At 32.3% G+C, this 23,502-nt stretch overlaps 1 protein-coding gene across 1 annotated transcript in view; it reads left to right on the top strand.

Annotated features, from left to right (window-relative positions):
- LOC134263843 (uncharacterized) overlaps nt 1-21,908 on the top strand; it is a 79,337-nt gene extending 57,429 nt beyond the window's left edge. The window contains exon 9 of the mRNA XM_062746215.1: nt 21,545-21,908. Within this exon, the coding sequence (XP_062602199.1) occupies nt 21,545-21,588 (44 nt within the window). The 3' untranslated portion in view covers nt 21,589-21,908. The remainder of the gene's footprint in view (nt 1-21,544) is intronic.
- Nucleotides 21,909-23,502: the final 1,594 nt, after the last annotated feature.

Below are 23,502 nucleotides of genomic sequence, written 5' to 3'. Positions count from 1 at the left end.
GATTTAGCCGACCTCCAACCTTTGAAACTTTCCTTTGTGTACACATTCGAGTGTGTGAAAGTATGAGAATACATGAAAATTCGTGCGAGATTCACTTAATTCGAATTTCATGGTAACGTACATTTCAGTAACGTACATTTCAAATGATCACTTTTCATGTAAAAAATAATTTTTAATTGTGTTAAGCAAAACGTCTTTGCCAGTTTACAGGATACAAGGGGTTGCTTATTCAGAGTCGTCTCATATTTTCTACTTAATATATATTCTTAATGGAAGAATATAGGTAACGTACATTTCTTTCTTATCTCTACGATTGAAAATGTCTTTCATTCCGTAAACATATTTATAAAAGTTGCTCAAATTGTTCAATTTCATGTTACATTATGTAAGTAGGAGTAATTAATCCTTTGAAATTTCAAATTTAGCCCATCAATAAATAAAGGAGAACAAAACTATCAGGTGTATAATCTTTGTGTTTGCTTGTAATGTGGTTGAAATAGAATTAAGCGACAGGTACATTGCACAATAAAAATTATTTATTATCACAAAGAAAATGTGTTTATTGTTATGAAAAGAAATATATATGATACAAGGTTTAACTTATCAGAAAATTTTTACTTGAGAATCAAAACCATATATTACACAGAGGGGACTCAGCATAATATTTGCCTCGGCGACAGTAACGTACATTTCAAATAGGCTACTATATTTGAATTTGGAACTCCTTAAATACCCTTTCAGATCGATAATTATATGAATTCTTATTCATTGTTATATGACTATTTATAATGTTGATTTAAAAATTACATCAGTGGTATTTCTTCTAAATGAAAATGAGGCGACATTATTTGAGCCCTTATATTGAGAATGGGTGAAAAGCATCTTGAGGTAGTGAAATTATTTATTGTTCAAATCATGGGGGAAATCCAGCGAAAAATAGCAGGGCTAAGGTAACTCAGGTAAGAGTTTGCCCATGAATCTCTTGCTGAAGAATGTGTCGTTTATTTACTATTTGGCCCATTAATCTCTTGTTGAAGAATGTTTCGATTACTAGTATTAATTTCAAATTTACTTAAATTACACAGACCAATACGATTTATCTTCCGAGTGGAATTATCTTTCCTTTAAGTTATTGTGTCGAAGTCAAGAATCCTTTTTGGAAACAAAACGGACTCAGTGATCAATTTTGTATATCAAGGATGTGAATTGCAATATTTTTTTTCAAGAAGTCATGCTACGAGAAGATTTTTTTTACCTTTACAAAGTTTTGTAAAAAAAGAAATTATAGTTAAGACTATTCTTTTACCAAAAAAAACGTCTTTAATTAACTTCTTTTTAAGTATTTAACATTCAAATTAGTTCAGTATTATGTGGGAATCTAGAAAACGAGCTTGAAAACCTCAGTGACAACTAACACACACCCAAAAGCCGATACAGATCTTAACAAATGGCCAAACAAATAGGTCATTGTGACACAAGAAGTAGAGTGTTTTCGCTGCACAATGCATCTCTTATATGTGTGGCACTCATGCAGCTGTCTATTGTATGATTGAGGAAAAACCAGCGTTTTAATTCAGAGAATCTTTTGTATCCGGTGAAAAAGTTTACAAAAATAATAATGCATGCACTTGGACAAAGACTTTAACAATGATACAGTTTTAAATTCAAATGGATAGTTTTCACAGATCTAGAATGCTCGACGTCTGGGGATATCTGTTTCCTCATACATTTTCTTTTTATTAAACATGCATGATGAAAATAAAGTTTCCCTTAAATAACACAAATAATTGCTCAACGCATTTCATATTTACCCTGTCGATTGCTACATTATAGGAATTAATGTGAAACATGGAGAGTTCAGGTCACTTTATATAATAAAAATCAAGAGCAGAGCAAACACGGGCCTATTTAATATCAGAGATGGGATCAGGTGCCATGGAGAAGTAATAATCCCCTGTCAATCGGTCACAACCGCCATGTGCTTTATCATGTCGAGGAAACGGAAAGATTCGTGGAAAGTTCAGTGTATGGTCTACCTATAAGTATTTTTACTAGATTTTATTTGCTGAAAAGGACATTTTATTGACTCTAGAACTAAACGAAACAAAAGATTTTCTTGTTTTATGAACTTGTTTTAGAAGCTTCCTACCTTCTCCCAGAGCATTCTCTGGCCTAGTTTTATAATTAAGATATTGTTGCTACTTAGACCTCAGAGCAAACCTTAAGAACTAAACATTTCGATTCTATGGCTTAATTTGTAAAATCATGAAGCATGTGGGGCTACCTATTACATGAAATGTTAAAACAATTTTAACCTGGTAGAAATAGGGTACATGGTTATTCTCAACTTATCATCATAAAGGAACTTCTCAGCACCTAATCGCACCTCTTAAAAATCTCTTGAATTCCCGAGTGTACGTGTTTATTCCCTGTTCACATAATTGTTGAGTTTTAAAGAGATCCCTATCTTCACCTTCTTTTTTAATTTTCCTCAAACATTTAAATTTTACCTTCATGACTAATGTTATATCTTAAATAAATCTTTTATCCCTTGCAAATTGTGTAATATCCTGTCGATTTCTTCCGAGAATCGACATCATTTTCTTACCAATTATTTAAAAAAGATCCTGAAAAATTTACTTCCTTAAATGCATAAGATTGAAAATAAGCCAAATCGAGTGCATGTACTAGTATAAGGTAATGTATCATGACCTACAAACGGATTTATTTTTGGAAGGGGGAGGGGTGTTCCTACTAGTTAAAATTAGTTATCATGTCTATGTAATATTAATAAATGCAACTGAACATTTAAATGAAATGAATTTTGTCAAAAAATTAAGGGAGCTATTTTGAATAAACTACAATAACAAAGCAAATATTTATATCCAAATCTGTAGCCTACACTACCAGGAAAACTTAGGCTTGGTGTAAAATGCGGAGGATAGAGTCTCCGAAATGGAGGGTCAGAGAGTGCAAGGGGTGGAGTCTCTTGATTTAGATGATGCAGGAGGTGGAATATTGTGCTTGTTGTAAATTTAGCATGTGCTTATTAGATCTGTCATCTCATTTTCCGTTATTCGTGAGAACTTATTTGTGTGTTACATAACTAAACAATTCAAAAATAATTCCTTTGAAATTGACTGAATGAACACTGCTATGTCTTGACAGGTTTTATTAGTATAGGTATCAAATATCTGAAGAGCAAAACGTTCAATGCTAAGGGCTAGATCACTTACACTTTTAGGGAAAACTTAAAAAAACCCAGAAACATTAGTGCAAAGAAGCACTTTTTTTTTGCTAAATTTCACATGCAGTTGACAAAGTGATCTGCAATATGTAATGCAAGACATATTTATCTACAGTAAAATTTTTAGGATATATCTAGACTCGGTAATTAATTGTGACAAGCACTTTTTATCACTGACGGAGAGCTCTATAAACTTACCATCTGGGTATTTTAAGTACATGTTCCACCAAAACTATTACTGTGAATCACTTTTTATTCCCTTTATTTTCGTGTAATTACACGAGACATTGTGATCACAAAAATTAATTCTCGCGTTTAATATTCCATATTATTTTATGATTGAATAATTTCCATCTCTCGGATTGGCTGAGATCCAACTATGTTAGAAAAATACTACGTTGTATTGACCTGCACGTGAGTATTGTACTCCTCAGATGGCTAAATCATTGTATTGACCTCAAAAAACAGCAATAATTGCATATAGTATTATTTAGAGCGATTACCACAATTCGTGAAAATTTTGTCTCGCGCCTCAAAAATCAATGGCTATCTCGCAAAAATAAGGTGTCATGAAAATTAAGTGATCCATAGTAAGAGTCTGGGCGGTCAACAAGTTATCGGTTAGATTTAGCTGAATTTTTCAGATATGAGATTTAAAGCTGTCAAGAGAAGGATATGGAGATAACAAACAGTATTCAATATAAAAGTCCATAAATCAATATTAAATAGGAGCAGAGCAAACACAGACCTCCGAAACATCAGAGGTGGGATCAGGTGCCATTGAGGAGTGAGCATCCCCTGCTGACCGCTCACACCCGTCATGATCTCCTTGTCAAGATCGGGAAATAACGAAAAAATCCGTCGTCAACTCAATGTATAAATAATGCACTAACAATAAGTATGAAAAACAGTCAGTCAGCATTTGACTTAATGATAAATTGTATTTGCTGACAAGGTCATTGTATCGACCATAGAACTTACGAAATGATGACTTTGAACGAAACAACTGATATTCTTATTTCATCAACTTGCTTGTCAAAAATTTACCTCGTCTTAGAAATTGTTCATACGTAGAGCATGCTCAAATCAACTGAGATATATAGACTCTGTATGCAGGTGATGAAGGCATATTCCTGCTTAAGTAAGTGAAGTTAATGCTGGAAAAGTTAAAGTCATCAGGTTTTTCATATAGCTTGGTTGTTAGATTACCATTAACGTCTTCTTCAAGTAAAATATCCGAGTATGAAACAGATGTGTCAGACTCTGTGGTATCTTTAATCTCAAGCTCTCTATGATATATCGTATCGACGTAGGAATGGAAATTATCATTGTTAATTGAAAATACGTCGTCAGTATATCTAAATGTCGAGTTGAAAGCCACAGCAAGTGTTTTCTTCTTTTCACGCATAAGATTTTGCACAGATTCTGCTTCATATGAATACAAAAATAGTTTTGCTAATAACGGATCGCAATTGGTACCCATGGGAATTCCAATAGATTGTTGGAAGACCTGGTCTCCAAAAACCACATACGAGGGTTGATCCAAAAGTAATGTCACAACTTCGATAAAATCGCTACCCGTCGACGTAAAACAACAAAATCATAAATAATGAAAGCTACGTGTATTTCAAATCCGACCTGAAAATTTTAATTCAACATGATTTATACTTTTCAAATTATCGGATTATATACAACGTGCGATTGTGGTAGTCGCTGCACCTAAATAACGACATATGACGGATACGCGCCGTCATACATTTAAACGATTCCCTTCGTTTCATTAAAAAAAAATTGAGATCCACGAACACGTTCACAAAGTTGACTTTCCTAAAGGAAACTTAGTACCTATCGTACACTTACTCTTTCCATGATTAATTCTTCTGTCAAAATTCTATGAATAGTAGTATAAGACCAACTTAAAATTTCAAATACTGTTCTAACCGTCTGTCTTTTTCGACAACGTCACACACCATTGAACTTTTCCGTCCGCCCTCCCATCTTTCGCTTTTCTTGTCATCTTCTGAGCATTCAATGACCCATCACCCACCCAAAATCACCGAAACCATCTAAACAAGTCTTTTCTTTGCATTCTTTCCTCTGTGAGTCTGGTAAATCAACGTAACTGTCTCTACTGGTGATTTGTCCACTTTGAAGCAAAAATGCATTACAGCTTGTTGTGGCGTTTTTGTCCATTTTGATGTTTCTTTTTTTCAATGCACCGGAATAAAACAACGAGGTTTTTGATCAAAAATAGCAATTATGTCATATAATTTTCAACTTAAGACTACAAAATGATGTATTTTTTTATCTTTTAAAATATTTTGCGATTGGGGCTTTAAGAGATGCTTTATAATGTGATTGTATTTTTTATCTCAAAAAAAAAAAATTAATTTGTGACGTTTGGTTGTGACGCGGCAACACCCTCTACATGTATGTTCTATGTTTTAAACATCTATAAAATAAATTCAGTTAAAAACATTATTGAATGAAAAATTCAAGTTTAATTAGATTTATATTTGTGCATCTTTTATTACATTGTAAAATATGACGCCAAATATTAGAGATATGGACACAGTGACATTACTTTTGGATCAACCCTCGTAGATATTATCAATCAGAAAATCAAGCATCTTTTTGATGTCAACCTCAGAGTACTGGTGTGTGAAATCAGGATGTGTTTTAACAAACAGGAACATCCTTGGACAATTCACTGTGTTAATAATGGCCTAACACCTAGCTTGGAAAACGTCAGTCAGCTTTTGAATTGACAATAGACAGCAACTCATGAAACGATGACTTTAAATGAGAGTGCTATTATTTTTGTTTCGTAATTTTTCATTCAATAACTTACCTAGATTTAGAAATTGTTTCTTCGTAGAACATGCTGTTACGCATCGAACCAACTGAAACACTGTAGATCACTAAGAATTCGTGACACCTTACTTTCGCGAGATACATGTAGCCATGCATTGACTCTATATTAGCGAGACTTATTTTTAACAAATTGTTGTTATTTCTCTGTATAATATTTAGGACTACTATTATACGCGAGAATGAAATTTTGGTGAGCTCACTGTCTCGCATAATTACGCGAAAATAAAGTTCTCGCAAATAAAAAGCGATTAGCAGTATATAAATCTCGTGTGGTAAAGTTAGACGAAAAATAATGTCAACACATTCCTCATATAGCCATGTCTTCAGGACACCACTGGTGTCCTTCTTTAAAAAGATTGCAAAATATCCAAATATGTAATCTTTGTTTCAGACTTTGTGGTATTTTTTATTTCAATCTCACTGGGATAAATCATGTCGACATAAGAATGAAAATTGTTAATTGCCAATACGTCGTTTTATTACCAAAATGTCGATAAACCTAGAAGTCCTTTCTTCTTTTCATTTATAAATATGCACAAATTCTGATTCATTTGAATACAAAAATAGGTCTGTTAATATAAATTCTGGCTTATAGCTGCTGATCATGTTTTGGAAGATGTTGGTGGATTCCTTCAAAATATTCTCTCTTAAACAGAATTTACGTCATTTGTAATATCAGATTGGAAATAAATTTAGTAAAACATTTAAATGGCAATATGTTCAACTGAGCGTTTTATGCTTCATTTAAATTATACAGTAGAGTCATTGTAGATTCTTTCCTGGTTATCCAATCCTGCAGGAGAGTGCAAATAAAGGCAAACACCTTATCACGGTATAATTGTCTTATGAAAACATCCAGTTGTGTTTTTAAAAGTTTGAGGTACAGTATGTGGTGTAGGCCTTTCAACTGCCGCTAGGGTTCGATTTAATGAACGATAATTCATTGCCGGAACTTGATTAGAGTAGGTCCGTAGGTATCTTATCATTTATAAGCATTTCAGTTTTTTGCGTTCCCCAATTGTTTCTCTGCTGTCAGTAGAATTAAGTGGTTTTAAAATTTAGCACTAATGTTAGTTATTTACCATGTAGTTTAGGACACTGATTACTTACAAATAAGTTATTTTCAAATTAAAATATAAAGTGAAATCTACCCCTTTCTAAATTTTAAATTGATTAAATTCTTATACAAGGTCATTCTTTTTCGTGATCAGTAGTACAAATAAGATAATTAATTGTTTTGTTTACATCTAGAAATTTATATATCTCTATGGGAAGCACAAAAATGCACACACAAACATCTTGATATTATATTTTCTTCTTCAGAGCAATCGTCAAGGGTTAGGAGTAAAGGAGAGTAAAGATCCTGAATATAATCCGTTCCCCCATTCATTTTGTATTTCGGGTAAAGCATTTTCCTTATTTTGGTCAAAACTTCTGTGTACAAATCAATATACATAACAATATCAAATGAAGCAGCCTACATGTCATTCCTGAATACGATAACTCAATTGCAAAAATCGACACTTAGTTGGTCATTTTTACACTTGAGTAATCTGTCCTAAAAACACAATATCATTTAAGTCAATCATTGATAATTAAACTTTTTTAATGATTTAATTAAAGGTATGCATAAGTTATAATTTTTTTCTTGGATAATTTCATGTACCTATAAATCTTTCTATGGAATGTTTTACCATATGTGCAACTTGAAATATTATTTAAAAGGCACATATGGTGTCAAAACAATGACTATGAAATTTACAGTAAAGTTAAAAAATGAAAATTTCTCTTGATTTTATTTATATGAATTCCCAAATCAACACTTGTACAAAAATCCTATATCAATATTGTGGATAGTATAAGCCAACGAGTATTTTTTTTTTTAAATAAATGAAGTGCAGGGAAAAAAATGCTAATTTATTTTTAAAAATCAGAAGAAATCTTAAATTTCTTTCTATCGTCATTCCTCGTATACAATGACCTTGTCAGCAAACACAATTTATCATTGCGTCAAATGCTGATTGACGTTTTTTTCATACCAATTGTTAGTCCATTATCTATACACTGAATTGACGACAGATTTTTCTGTTGTTTCACGATCATGACAATGAGCACACGGCCGGTTTGACCGGTCAGCAGGGGATGCTCACTCCTTCATGGCACCTGATCCCACCTCTGATGTTTCGGAGGTCCGTGTTTGCTCTGCTCTTGTTTTGTATTGTTTTATGGACTTTGAGATTGAATACTGTTCGTTATCTCCATATCCTTCCATTGTGTTTACGTATTAGGTATGATTGACAATCCATTAAACTTGTTTTTTCTTGCTTATATTTTTCTTTAATGATCCAGCATGAATCTAGACACTTGTATATACGTATACATGTACTGTACCAATAAGCGGCTGTTTTTTCGAGATAGTGGACAAAAAGAAAGATACTATGGACTAAACATTCGCTGGATGAGAGTTATTTCTCGCCTATCTTGATATACAATACTGTACATATGTATAAGTCATGGCCGTTGTGGTATTATGACTCATTTGTGAGAGGCACATGTATTAGAGACTGCAGTTGTAGTGCCCAATCCCATTAAAATCCTAATCTTAATAATATTTTAGAGTTTAAGGCTTCAGTATGGTGATACATGCACTATTTATATGCAGACTCACTTTTCTTCTCTTGTGATACAGATTTGATTAAAATCTTCAATATGAAATTTTTATGCTTACCTTGGTCACCAGTTCTAATTGTGGTACATCAATGGCATTTTATCAGTCAGTAATTTTTATTTTTATCTTACATATTCCATAGAAGTCAAATCAATTTATGCTTTAACATTGTGTAAAGTCTAAACTATTTGGATGTTTTATCAGAAATGTAAAACAACCCTACAAAAAAAGTGATAAACTCATGTTTTCTATTGTCGAATTCTCTTATCTATGTAGCTATAATAACTTTTATTTTCTGTATATGGTGCATATATATATTTATATATACTAGTTAAGGGGAGACAGGACACATGTCACATGACTAAAAAGACATATCACGTCACAATCGGTGATGATATACATGTTAAACGTTGTTAAAATCAACAGTTTTTGTGTAATTTTATTCTAAATTCTAAAATTGTTTTTTAAGCATTTAATTTTAGAAATTATTATTAATAAATTTTTTAAAGATCTTGCCATCATTTAGATATTGTGAAGTTGCCCAATCCACACATTTATTTCTCTTTAACCTGCAGTTTGACGTCAGTGACGTCATAGATGTAGTGTTTGAATTCTCAGTGCAGCGAGATCAAGTACACACACCCGTCATAATCAGTTTTATTTCATAATAAACAGGTCACAGTCAATGTATCGTGATAAATTTCTGAAGCAGATTTTTTAAAATTAATATTTTTTCGTGTTTAGTAGCATAGATTCTCTCTATTTAGATAATTTGAATGTTTATATTTTCGTGTGACGTCATAATTGATTTCCCGCACTCGGAAAATACAAACGTGAAGCATTTTCATCATGCTTACGTCTAATTCAACGATGTTCTGTGCGATATTGAGGTAAGCTTCACCCTGTGATATTTATGCAGTAAATAATTACGATGAAGGACTGACATTCAATCGTAAATTTAGAAATATTTATTGACAGAATTTTTTCCAAATGAGGTTTTTGTCGTTGAAGCTGCCTTGAAAAATGCTGAAATTATCCCACCCAAATACTATATAAAATTAAAACAATTGCTTTCAGATAATTTAAACACTATGAATATTATTAAATATTTGAGTATATAGTGTTATCTATCATATTTATCGTTTGTGCATAAAAATTCGCATTATGGACTCTGTTATGGGCCGTAAACATGAAGTATCTGAACTCCAAACAAACTCTAAACAGGGCGGTATTTGTGGGGAGATATCTTTTAAATAAGTCAAGAAATCCCATGACAGGACCGTTTTAAAATGTTAAGTACATATTAAATTAGAAATATAAAAAATAATAAAAAAATTTATTGACAGGAATTTTTTCAGCTAAAGGTCCTGTTCCTCCTTAATTTCAAATCCAGTATGTTGTCTGAATGCAAACAATAACTAAGAGTTGCAGTTGATGTAATAAGGATATCAAGGAAGTCAATTGATTCAAAATTTCAGGCAAAGGAAATTAAAACAGAGAGATAATGTAAATAGAACCTACTTGTTGTACCTGATGTGAAGGCATACTCAAAATAAATCTGAAATCTCCAACAACATTCTTTCACAGACACTAACTTAGTTTCAAATTCTTGTTGCTCATCTCTGCAGAGACAATCTTTCTGATTGGTTTCCTAGAATATATACCCATAATGCTCCTTGAGAGTAGTCTAGTATAGATTAAAAATTCTGAGTCCACATTTACTCTTGCTCATACCATACTGATCTTCATGGACGTATAAGTGAGGTATAAGGGAAATATTCACTGATATGTAGTTCATCTTTACTTATAAGTGAAGCAGAGCCATCTTCACTTACCTCCTCCGTAACACTCACAGCTGCCCTTTTATTTTTGCAATCACAATTTTACTTCTCTTTTGGTTAAAAAATGACAAAACTGACAACTGTTTCTTTTTTTTCATAGAAACGGTTACCCATTTTTTGTTCTCAAACTCCTTTCGATTGGATGAATTTTGCGGATGAAGGGGGACAGAATGTTTTGGCTGATACATAGACCCATGGGTATTCTCTAATACCCCGTGTCTACTCCAAAATATATAAAGTGTATGTGTGTGGTTAGCGCAATGGTCTCTGGTGTAGATTCTTCCATTCAGTATGGTTCTAAGATTATAATTTACGGCTGGATAGACTGACTACACTACAAAATTTCTGTAGAACTTCAGCTAAAGCCATAAGTTGGAGTATTCCACTCCAAGATCGATCCATAACAGTTTTTATTGCTTCTGTTTGTATGGACTATTGCAGATTTTTATGCTTCTGAAATTCTTCAACAGTGTCTATAGACAGCAACATGTCAACAAATTCCATCTCATCTACATTTGCCCTCTTCATCAGATCAATGACCTTTCTCTGCTTTAATGTGCAGTGGTCGGCGTTCAAAAAGAGTTCACTTGCTGTCAAGTGTCTGAGGCAATCATTTAGGGACTCAGTTCCACACAAAAAGAGAGATGCAGCGTTATAAAGACAATTTCGATCACCAGATGTTTTCACTCCTACATGTGATCCAAGGGAAAGGCTTTCTATGTCTTCAGGAATCAACGAAGTTGCCAAATTGTCGGTTCAGAAAGTTTTTTTTCGAAAGAAATAAAAATCAATGCTATTTTCTAAAACCTTTTCATGATCTAATCTAAATTTACGGATAGCTTCCGTTTCATTTTTTATCATATTTTGACGCAAGTCCCCCCTAATAACAATTTATTGATACCAACCTTTGTTTCTAAAAATAGTAATAATTATGATAAACCCTAAAGCTTACAATAACAAATTAAACTAAAAAACAAACCCTTCTTAAAATAACAGACTCTCGGACTTAGTTTGCTTCAATATTAAAGCTTAATTTGTTATTCAATGCTTTTGATTTTTACAGCAATCGATGAACGCCTCTACAAATAACGCTAGAGTTTAATTGATAACTGAAGAGAAGAGCACACGACAAGTCGATTTCACTACTCGTTGATCAAGTGCGAAATGAAGTAAGAAGTTAAACGATCTACCTAAGTAAGCAATTAAGGAAATTATACTAATGTGATAGTTTGAACGTTGATATCATAAATCATTATAGTGCATATATGTACTGTGCTTTTATGACCTTGAGCAGTAACCTTGGGTTCTTTTGCGAGCTGAACTTACCGTTAAGTTAAGCTCCATTGTAAAATATTAATTATTTACAATGAAGATGAACATTTTATGTCAAAAAAGTGGGGCCTGCCCTCCCCCCCTAATACTTCTTGCCTGTATAGTAAATCAAAGATACAAAGTTTTTCCAGTAGTAATTTTTTTGCTTATTTAACCATATTTAGGGAGTGAGTGCGGGGTAGCTTGCTGTTAATTTTTGTTGCATCTAAATTACATTTACAAGTACGTTTATTCAAATGCAATATTTTCATTTATGAAGATAAAAACATGTTTACTGAGGTCAATGGAGCAGGTATTGTGATTCTAAATGATGCAGATTTTCTTTAATTTTAAAGTGTCTTTTTTTTCTTTCTTCATAAAATAATCTTACACTACATTTGCATGAAATTAAGTAGATTTACATAGATATTGCTCAATTATCGGCGCAATGGCCAAACTTACATAAAAACTTAGAGACAACCTTACATTAAAATTCCGTTTTGTACTTTAATCGTTTTTGGGAGGGGTCGGATTTATAAAATGTTGAAGTCATAAAATGTAAAGCATGGGAATCAAAAACATAATTATGTGGAATTAAAGGTTCAAAGTTTTAAGTATAGTAAATTAGAGGATTCAAAATGACGTAAGTAAAAATTTCAATGATTTCTATAGAAAAATGGTGTTTTATACGTTATTATTTTGAGCAAAAGTCACTACTCGCACGTCTGCTCAAGCTTAATAATTTGATAAAATGTTAAGAAGGATAACATAAATGAAATTTGTAGTCATTGTTCTTGAGCCGACCAGCGCTCTATAAATTTTATAGTAAAACATGAGCAAATTTTGTAATTTGTTTTCCCCTTTCCTCACGCCGCATCTCTGTAAAAAGTAAAAGATTATTAATAAACCTTCAATTTACATGCGATGTTAATTGTTGAATATGTTTTGAAGAAAATAATTGTATGTGTAAGTAATCTTTAAAATTTTCTTTAAAAATTGTTAATCAAAAATTGGCGTACAATGCTTTTGCTGCATTTGAAAACTATCTTCTTTGATTGCTTTTTCTTTTTTGGAAAAAAGAAAGAAAAACTATTTATTCATCAAATTCTTAAGATTCACGTAAAATTTGAAAAGATGACCTATAAATTCAGCATATAAAAAATATAGTAGAATGAGAGAGAGAGAGAGAGAGGGGGGGGGGGTATGAAATGTAGCAAAAATGACAACTTTCAAGGACAACAGCTTTCGTTTATGATGACGTTTAATTTGATATGAAAAAAACTTAGTTTTCAGGTTTTAGACTCCAGCACTTGGAAACCATACAATTTTTTTTGCAAGTTTAATATAGAACGTTTTTAATATATATAACTTTAACAAAAGTTAAATATTGATAAAGCAGCTGATTTGAGATGTATTCAATGTCAGTCAGCCAATACCAAAATTTGAAAAGCCAGAAAATAATTGACATTCTGCACTTTATTGACTGGATTTTCCCTCGTAGTAAACTGTGTTTCTGTGCCCATTAAGGCTGGTAATTTTTGCATTTCAATCATTTGTATCTTTGCAGGGTATACAATTATGTTACTGATGTATAAATTTCTGTCTTACGCAAAAGTATTGTTTTTAATCGACCAAAAAAATATTGCCTTTAATCTCAATCTCTTGAAACTAAACGTATGTACAGTTGATTACAATTTTGCCCAATATTCAATTTCCCCCGTCACAGTACTTTTTAAGAATTTAAGAATTTATACCGTGTTCTTTGAATTCGCCACGTTTTTAATTTGCCCATTTGTGACAAGAGGAAAGGGACAAAAATTAAACGATAGCGCAAATTTCCCTGTATACAGTACGAAGTATATTACAACAACAGGCATGAAATGTAGGGTGAAAACAAAACTTTTGAAGCACAAAAGTATATTAAGGAATACAAAAACGACCTTTAAATCATGGTAGGGTCAAGTGCCATGGACGATCGAGCATCCCCTGCCAACCGACTACACCCGCCGTGCGCTTCCTTCATAATCAAGATATAACAGGAACATCCTTGGACAATTCACTTTGTTAATAATTGCCTAACATCTAGTTTGGAAAACGTCAGTCAGCTTTTGAATCGACAATAGACAGCAACTCATGAAATGATGACTTTCTTTAAACGAGAGTGCTGATATTTCTGTTTCGTAATTTTTCATTCAATAACTACATGTAACATAGATTTAGAAATTGTTCCTTCCTAGAACATGCTTTTACGCATCGAACCAACTGAAATACAGTAGATCACTAAGAATTCGTGACACCTTATTTTCGCGAGATACATGTAGCCATTGACTCTATATTAGCGAGACTTATTTTTCACAAATTGTTGTTATTTCTCTGTATAATATTTATGAATACTATTATACGCGAGAATGAAATTTTAGTGAGCTCACTATCTCGCATAATTACGCAAAAATAAAGTTCTCGCAAATAAAAGGTGATTAACAGTATATAAATCTCATATCCATGTGGTAAAGTTGGACGAAAAAATAATGTCAACACATTCCGCATATAGCCATGTATTCAGGACACCACTGGTGTCCTTCTTTATAAAGATGCAAAATACCCAAATATGTCATTTATGTTTCAGACTTTGTGGTGGTATTTTTTATTTCAATCTCACTGGGATAAATCGTGTCGACATAAGAATGAAAATCGTTAATTGCCAATTGGTCGTTGGTTTACCTAAATGTCGATAAACCCAGAAGTCCTTTCTTCTTTTCATTTATAAATATGCACAAATTCTGATTCATTTGAATACAAAAAATAGGTCTGTGAATATAAATTCTGGCTTATAACTGCAGATCATGTTTTGGAAGATGTTGGTGGATTCCTTCAAAATATTCTCTCTTAAACAGAATTTACGTCATTTGTAATATCAGATTGGAAATGAATTAAAACATTTAAATGGCAATATGTTCAACTGAGCGTTTTATGCTTCATTTAAATTATACAGTAGAGTCATTGTGGATTCTTCCCTGATTATCCTATCCTGCAGGAGAGTGCAAATAAAGGCATACACCTCGTCACGGTATAATTGTCTTATGAAAACATCCAGTTGTGTTTTTAAAAGTTTTAGGTACAGTATATGGTGTAGGCCTTTCAACTGCCGCTAGGGTTGGATTTTATGAACGATAATTCATTGCCAGAACTTGTAAAGAGCAGGTCCATAGGTGTCTTATGATTTTTAAGCAGATCGGTTTTTAGCGTTCCCCAATTGTTTCTTGCTGTCAGTAGAATTAAGTGGTTTTAAAATATAGCACTAATGTTAGTTATTTACCATGTAGTTGAGGACACTGATTACTTACATATAAATAATTTTCAAATTAGAATATAAAGTGAAATCTACCCCCTTCCTAAATTTTAACCTGATTTAATTCTTATACCAGGTCATTCTTTTTCGTGCTTAGTAGCACAATAAGATAATTAATTGTTTTGTTTACATCTAGAAATTTATATATCTATATGGGAAGCACAAAAATGCACACACAAAAATCTTGATATTATATTTTCTTCTTCAGAGCAATCGTCAAGGGTTAGGAGTAAAGGAGAGTAAAGATCCTGAATATAATCCGTTCCCCCATTCATTTTGTATTTTGGGTAAAGCATTTTCCTTATTTTGGTCAAAACTTCTGTGTACAAATCAATATACATAACAATACCAAATGAAGCAGTCTGTATGTCATTCCTGAATACGATAACTCAATTGCAAAAATCGACACTTAGTTTGTCATTTTTACACTTGAGTAATCTGTCCTAAAACACAATATCATTTAAGTCAATCATTAATAATGAAACTTTTTTAATGATTTAATTAAAGGTATGCATAAGTTACAATTTTTTTTTTGGATAATTTCCAAATGTTTTGGAATGTTTTACCATATGTGCAACTTGAAATATTATTTAAAAGGCACATATGATGTCAAAACAATGATTATGAAATTTACAGTAAAGTAAAAAAATGAAAATTTCTCTTGATTATATTTATATGAATTCCCAAATCAACACTTGTACAAAAATCCTATATCAATATTGTGGATAGTATAAGCCAACGAGTATTTTTTTTTAAATAAATGAAGTGCAGGAAAAAAAATTGCTAATTTATTTTTAAAAATCAGAAGAAATCTTAAATTTCTTTCTATCGTCATTCCTCGTATACAATGACCTTGTCAGCAAACACAATTTATCATTGCGTCAAATGCTGACTGACGTTTTTTCATACCAATTGTTAGTCCATTATTTATACACTGAATTGACGACAGATTTTTCTGTTGTTTCACGATCATGACAATGAGCACACGGCCGGTTTGACCGGTCAGCAGGGGATGCTCACTCCTTCATGGCACCTGATCCCACCTCTGATGTTTTGGATGTTTGCTCTGCTCTTGTTTTGTATTGTTTTATGGACTTTGAGATTGAATACTGTTCGTTATCTCCATATCCTTCCATTGTGTTTACGTATTAGGTATGATTGACAATCCATTAAACTTGTTTTTTCTTGCTTATATTTTACTTTAATGATCCAGCATGAATCTAGACACTTGTATATACGTATACATTTACTGTACCAATAAGCGGCTATGTTTTTACGAGATAGTGGACAAAAAGAAAGATACTATGGACTATACATTCGCTGGATGAGAGTTATTTCTCGCCTATCTTGATATACAATACTGTACATATGTGTAAGTCATGGCCGTTGTGGTATTACGACTCATTTTTGAGAGGCACATGTATTAGAGACTGTAGTTGTAGTGCCCAATCCCATTAAAATCCTAATCTTAATAATATTTTAGAGTTTAAGGCTTCAGTATGGTGATACATGCACTATTTATATGCAGACCCACTTTTCTTCTCTTGTGATACAGATTTGATTAAAATCTTCAATATGAAATATTTATGCTTACATTGGTCACCAGTTCTAATTGTGGTACATCGATGGCATTTTATCAGTCAGTAATTTTTATTTTTATCTTACATATTCCATAGAAGTCAATTTATGCTTTAACATTGTGTAAAGTCTGAACTATTTGGATGTTTTATCAGAAAAATAAAACAACCTTACAAAAAAGTGATAACCTCAGGTTTTATATTGTCGAATTTTCTTACCTACAGTACCGACCAGACCCAACCTGACACAAAGCAGTCCCAGAGCAGTCCCGGGGACTGCTTTCTGGGACTGCTAAAGCAGTCCCGCAGCGGTCCCAGAGCAGTCCCACAGCGGTCCCAGAGCAGTCCCAAAGCAGTCCCAGAGCGGTCCCAGCAGTCCCAGAAAGCAGTCCCAGCGGTCCCAGAAAGCAGTCCCAGCAGTCCCAGTGGGCGGGGTTTATTAATTTAATGGGCGGGGCTAACTCAGAAATGAGATTTCCAATAAACAATGGAACTATAAAAGGCAGCTGAATTTTTGTTTAGCAGTATGCCAGGAATCTTACAATGCGAAGGTCATTTACATGTATGGGCAGTACCGCATAGATTTGAAACAGTTTGAAATAATATTTATTGAAGGAAGAAAGCTTACACACCTACATAAATGAATTACACTGAAATTAAATATTTAATCACAATTATCTTGGGGTTTTTTGTGATTGATACTGGCTCCCTTATTTATTTTTTATACAGAAAATTAAAATTGAATTAATTATATTTCACCAGAATTAGTTTTAAATAGGTCTAATCATTATAGATCATGGCCATTGTCAATACTATCGGGATACTCTAAAGGCATTTTTTTATTTGGGCTTTTGAAAAATTCATTGCTAACTTTGCCAAGTAATATTTTTCAGTATTGATTATTCTTTACTGACATTTTAATTTAAAAATTATTGTTTTATTTGTAAATTGTGTTAGTGACCAGTATAGAATCATAAGATTATGTTACATTAATTAATCTTGAAAGAAATTTGTACGCATTTCATTAATCTTTTTTTTTTTTTTTTTTTGCATTACAATATTTACATAGATTGAAATTAGGGTCATTGTTAATTGAGCAGCATGTTCAATGATGTGTAACACTGATACGTGTACCCAAATAACATGCATGATTGATTTTCTGCCCAAAGGCGATTGAAACCGCGGGTGTTTATACCATTTTATTTATACAAATTATCGGCCAGCTGGTAAACAAAAGCAAAACAAAAAAGAAATAAATCATAATTCCCGGTATTTTTAACTGCTAATTTATTTATTTTTTTTTTTAAATTTACTCTTTTAATATTATAACTTATTTATAAATTAAAAACTAATTCATCTGTAAGTTCCCGTATAATTGTTCACATTGCTTATGTTACGGAAGAATGGTGGCATAATTTTATTTCATGTCATAAATAAATTGTTAGATTTTTATTTGAGGGTTGCATGGAATACTCTTTTAGCGTGGTACTTGTAAAAGGTGTTGCCTTTTCAATTAAAATATCTTATATCTAAATGTAATGATTTTTTTAAACAGTGCCAAATGCAATTTTTGAGTATTTAATTTTAGATGTAATAATAAAATAAATCCACATGTAGATAATTTTTCTCATGAGTCTGAAGTTTTATACATTTAAGAAATAAAAACCTCCTCCTGACTTCCTTATTTAACAACATTATTTTTAAAAATATTCTATATTACATTTGTCTAAATATACAGTCCCTTAAACTATAAATTAACTATAATACATGTAATCTCAAGTTATTTAAAGATTATAAGAAATTATTGCTTATTAAACAGTTTAATCTCCTCTCTGCTGCAAGTAAACAAAACAAATGGGAGCCTGCAAATTCAGAATACACAAGGGGGCGGAGCTATCTTGTCACTCAGAACCTTTGTCACACATGAGTGAACAAAGCAGTCCCAGAAAGCAGTCCCAGGGGCAGCTGGGACTGCTGGGACTGCTTTTCATAGCAGTCCCAGAGCAGTCCCATAGCGGTCCCAGAGCAGTCCCACAGCGGTCCCAGAGCAGTCCCACAGCAGTCCCAGAGCGGTCCCAAAGCAGTCCCGGGGACTGCTTTCTGGGACTGCTTTGGTGTCAGGTTGGGTCTGGTCGGTACTGTATGTAGCTATATTAACTTTTGTATATGGTGCATATATATATTTATATATACTAGTTAATTTCAAATCCAGTATGTTATCTGAATGCAAACAATAACTAAGAGTTGCAGTTGATGTTATAAGGATATCAAGAATATCGTTTAATGTCAACTTTCAGAGATTCTATGGTAAATACAACAACGCTGTTAAAACTTCATTTTCATTTTGTATGAGGTAGAATGCTGTCTGAACATGTAATCTCATTAGTTGATACTAAATTGTTTGTTAAATACCCTGTTACCCAATCCTAGGCGTCAAAGGACTTGAGGTGTGTGTTACTGGACGACAGGGTTGCTTCCTCCTTCATATTCCAACTTTCTTGTTTGCTCTACTTTATACTTATATCGTTTCGATCTTTAAGCTCAATATAATGGTCGCTCCCTAACAAAAAATCATTATTGTAAATCGAGGTACTAGTACCAAAGTGATCTCTATAGTTAATCAAAGTATCAAAGTGATCACTCTAGTAAATCAAAGTATCAAAGTGATCACTCTAGTAAATCGAAGTATCGAAGTGGTCAATATGGAAAAACAAAGTATCAAAATGATCACTATAGTTAATCAAATATCAAAATGATCACTTTAGTAGATCAAAGTATCAAAGTGATCACTATAGTAAATCAAAGTATCAAAATGATCACTACACTAAATCAAAGTATCAAAGTGATCACTCTAGTTAATCAAAGTATCAAAGTGATCACTCTTGTTAATCAAGTGTCAAAGTGATCACTCTAGTAAATCAAAGTGATCAGTATGTGGTAGTGTTAGATTAACGGCATCCTACTAGCTTGGGCTAGTGGGTTAACCCTTAAGCTCGATCGGTAGAGCACTTGACTGGCAAGCCAGAGGTCCCGGGTTCGATCCCCAGCAGAGGCAATAAATTGTCTCTGTTACAAGTATAGTTATTCAAAGTATCAAAGTGATCACTATAGTAAATCGAAGTATCAAATTGATCAATATGGAAAATCAAAGTATCAAAGTGATCACCATAGTATATATCAAAGTATCAAAATGATCACTATAGTAAATTAAAGTTTTCAAAGTGATCACTATAATGTCATAGTTATCACTATAGTAAATCAAAGTATTAAAATGATCACAATAGAAAATTAAAGTATCAAAATGATCACTATAGTAAATCAAATTTTTCCAAGTGATCATTATAATGTCATAGTTATCACTACAGTAAATAAAAGTTTTTTTAAGTTATCATAGTAGTAAATCAAAGTTTTACTATGATAAATCAATGTTTACATAGTGATCACTAAGGCATATTTTAGCTTTCGTTGTTATCACTCTAAAACATCGAAGTGACAAAATTAACATTGTAATTAATCAAAGTGTCAAAGTTATCTATATAGTAAATCGAAGATTTCATAGTGTCAAAGTTACTATAGTTAACTACACGTATAGTAAACTATAGTTGACTATAGTATTTTTTGTTAGGACTGTCCATAAATATCGTTCTACCTACAACAATATGTAAGGAATTACTATAATTTTTGGCCAAATTATTCGAGTATAACATGGTTTGGATCAGTTAGTGCTTTATGATCTGCGAAGCGCGAAGTTTGAAGGAGAAAAAATTATTCTTGTTTCAACTTCCCTTATTTAAGCTGCAACATACCTTGATCACCTGCATACAGGGTTTACATCTCTCAGTTGATTCGATTCTCAGGAGTAAGCTCTACATGTAAATACGAACAATTTAAAATAAGAGTTATGTTATTGACAAACAGTATGCTGAAAAAAGAATATCAGCAGTCTCGAGCTCGTTTAAACTCATCATTTCGTACGTTCCATGGTCGATACAATGACTTTGTCAGCAAAAACAATTTATCATTGAGTCAAATGCTGGCTGATGTTTTTCATACTACAATACTATAATTGTTTAGCCATTTTATACACACTGAATTGTCGACGGATTTTTTCTGAGATTTTACGATCATACTAACCAGCACATATGGCGGGTTTGACCGGTCGGCAGGGGATGCTCACTCTTCAAAGGCACCTGATCCCACCTCTGATGTTTTGGAGGTCTGTGTTTGCTCTTCTCCTATTTTGGATTGTTTAATAGACTTTTAACTTGATTAGTGTTCGTTATCTCCATATTTTGCATTCAGTATAAGCTCTGCAATTAGGAAAATAAGATGTTACAGATATTCTTATTTTACTGTTACGTATCTACAAGTAATTTTTAAAGAAATTTCTAGTGGTTTTATGAAGTATGAACCTAACAGGTGTTTAAATAGTCATAAATACTTATTTTGAAAAAACAAGACTCTCAACAAAATTCCTTGCTACAACATAAGATCTTATTTTTCTTTGTAGTTTCAGCTAATAGGTTATATCATATATTCTCTTAATTTCGGGTTTTTTTAACGCATGAAGAGTGCACATAAAAATTAGAGAGAACTTCTCTTAACCGAAACTATTAACGAAACTAGGAACTAGTAATTTAGCATTTAGTCATAAACCACTTCAACTTTTATTTGAAGGTCAAGAGGTATACGTGGGAGGGTATACTATAACTGACTATTGATCACATCAAGCTTTGAACGGATATGAAGAGTAATGTGTAGAAAAAGTTGTTCATGGACAGACGGATAAGTGTGCCCTCTTTATGCTAATTATGGGCTACTTGACTTATAGACAATATTGAGTTCAAAATAAAGTTTTATCATGACAGTATCATATAAAAATTACATACCATCGAAACTGATTTAATTAAGTGTACTTGCAAGTAAATGGTACTTTAATCTTTTCTTAATTCTCGATATATAGTATATTGTCTTATAGTATATCTACTGACAATTAAAGAAATTAAGGATTGGGAAATTGGAAAGTAAAAAAAAGTATAGAACCTTATATTTCTAGAAATGTTAATTTTATGGTACTAGAAAGGACAAAAAGAAAAATAAAATCGAATGTAACGAACAGTGATCTATCTTAAAACTTACAAACAGGACAATAAATCTTCACACAGGGCAATTAAACAACGTTCCATGGGATGATGGAATCTGGTGCTGAGGTAAAAAAAAAGCATCTTCTGTTGACCAGTTCTTACTCGCTGTGAGAGCTAGACGGAATATTTCTGAGTCGAATTTAGTGAAGAAAAAGGCTCATTAAGGGTTTGAAATATTTTTTCAAGATACGACCCAAAGATTGGAAACATCGACAACATCATGATGATCATTAATTTTACGAAAAGCTAAGGTTGATGAAGTATTCTTAACTTTTTTTTCATTTATTTATATAGATACAGTATCATACAAAACATTGTATACAAAGAGTATTTTTAACAGCGGGCTTAGTTTAAATATTGAAAAACTCAAAATTGTAAAAATCTTATATATAATAGCAGAGACGCAAACATCTGTGATCATTCTGTACATAATAAGCTATTGTAAATTATATAAAATATATCATTGTTCTATATGTTTAATTTCAGTACCAAAATGAAAAACAATGACAGAAAAATAAATCAAAGCAAATTACAGACTGACATTTTTCGCATATTCCCTTTAATATTTGGTATAATACCATGTATATTTATATTTATGACCCTTGTTGCATTGGAAATTTGTATTTAAAAAAATTGGAGTCCATCAAATCCCACTGCTACTTGTACCGAGTGCCAGGTCACCCTCCAGTATGGGTCCTTCATTTACATGTGTGAGGAAAAAAATTACAATGTATTTCAGATCTAAAAAAAAAAAGAAAAGAAATTTGCATTTTGTTTTTACATGTACGTTTTAATCAATCATAAAGAAATATAATAGAGGATTATGAAAAAAATATTCATTATAACAAGAAGTGCTTATCAACATCCTATCGTATTATATCAGGCTTAATACATGTACGTGCATATGATAATTTGGCATTTGGTCTAAGAGTTAGTTTCTAAAAACTTAATTGTTCGTTTAAAAAGTTTAGTAAATTATCTTTTTAATTGTCTCCCTTTTGTTGGCAGTTAATTGGAGGGTCGTATAATTGTAAAGACAAATTGGATTTAATTTCATATTTTAAGGCAGTGTTTATACTTAAATAATTTACTTTTACATTTTCAAATTTGTTTCTCGTTTTCCATATAACCCACTTATAACTGTATATTAAAGTGTTGATAAATATTCTCGAGCTTTGTAGTTCTTTTAAGTAGCCTAAAGTTATTGTTTGTGGGTGTATCCTTAACATTTCTTCAACATTTAACCTTTTAAGAAGTTGTTTAAATCCTTGAAACATCTTTCCTCTGTGAGTAGCTTGATTAGGCGCTAAAATTAATTGTTTTCGGAGCATGCTCTACAGTATCGAATACTTTGGAGATGTTAACGACACAAGCAGGTGATAGCGATATATTGTTTCACAGGTAAGGCAAGTCGTTGATGGAAAATCGTTTGTCATTCAGCTTTGTTCTTAGTTTGCCGTAACCATCTTTAATCAGCAAAACATACCAATA

Source organism: Saccostrea cucullata, unplaced genomic scaffold, assembly GCF_032062105.1.
Source record: "Saccostrea cucullata isolate Sc308-1 unplaced genomic scaffold, CSIRO_AGI_Scuc_v1 ctg4952, whole genome shotgun sequence".
Classification (NCBI taxonomy): domain Eukaryota; kingdom Metazoa; phylum Mollusca; class Bivalvia; order Ostreida; family Ostreidae; genus Saccostrea; species Saccostrea cuccullata.
This window is presented reverse-complemented; position numbering and strand designations above follow the sequence as displayed.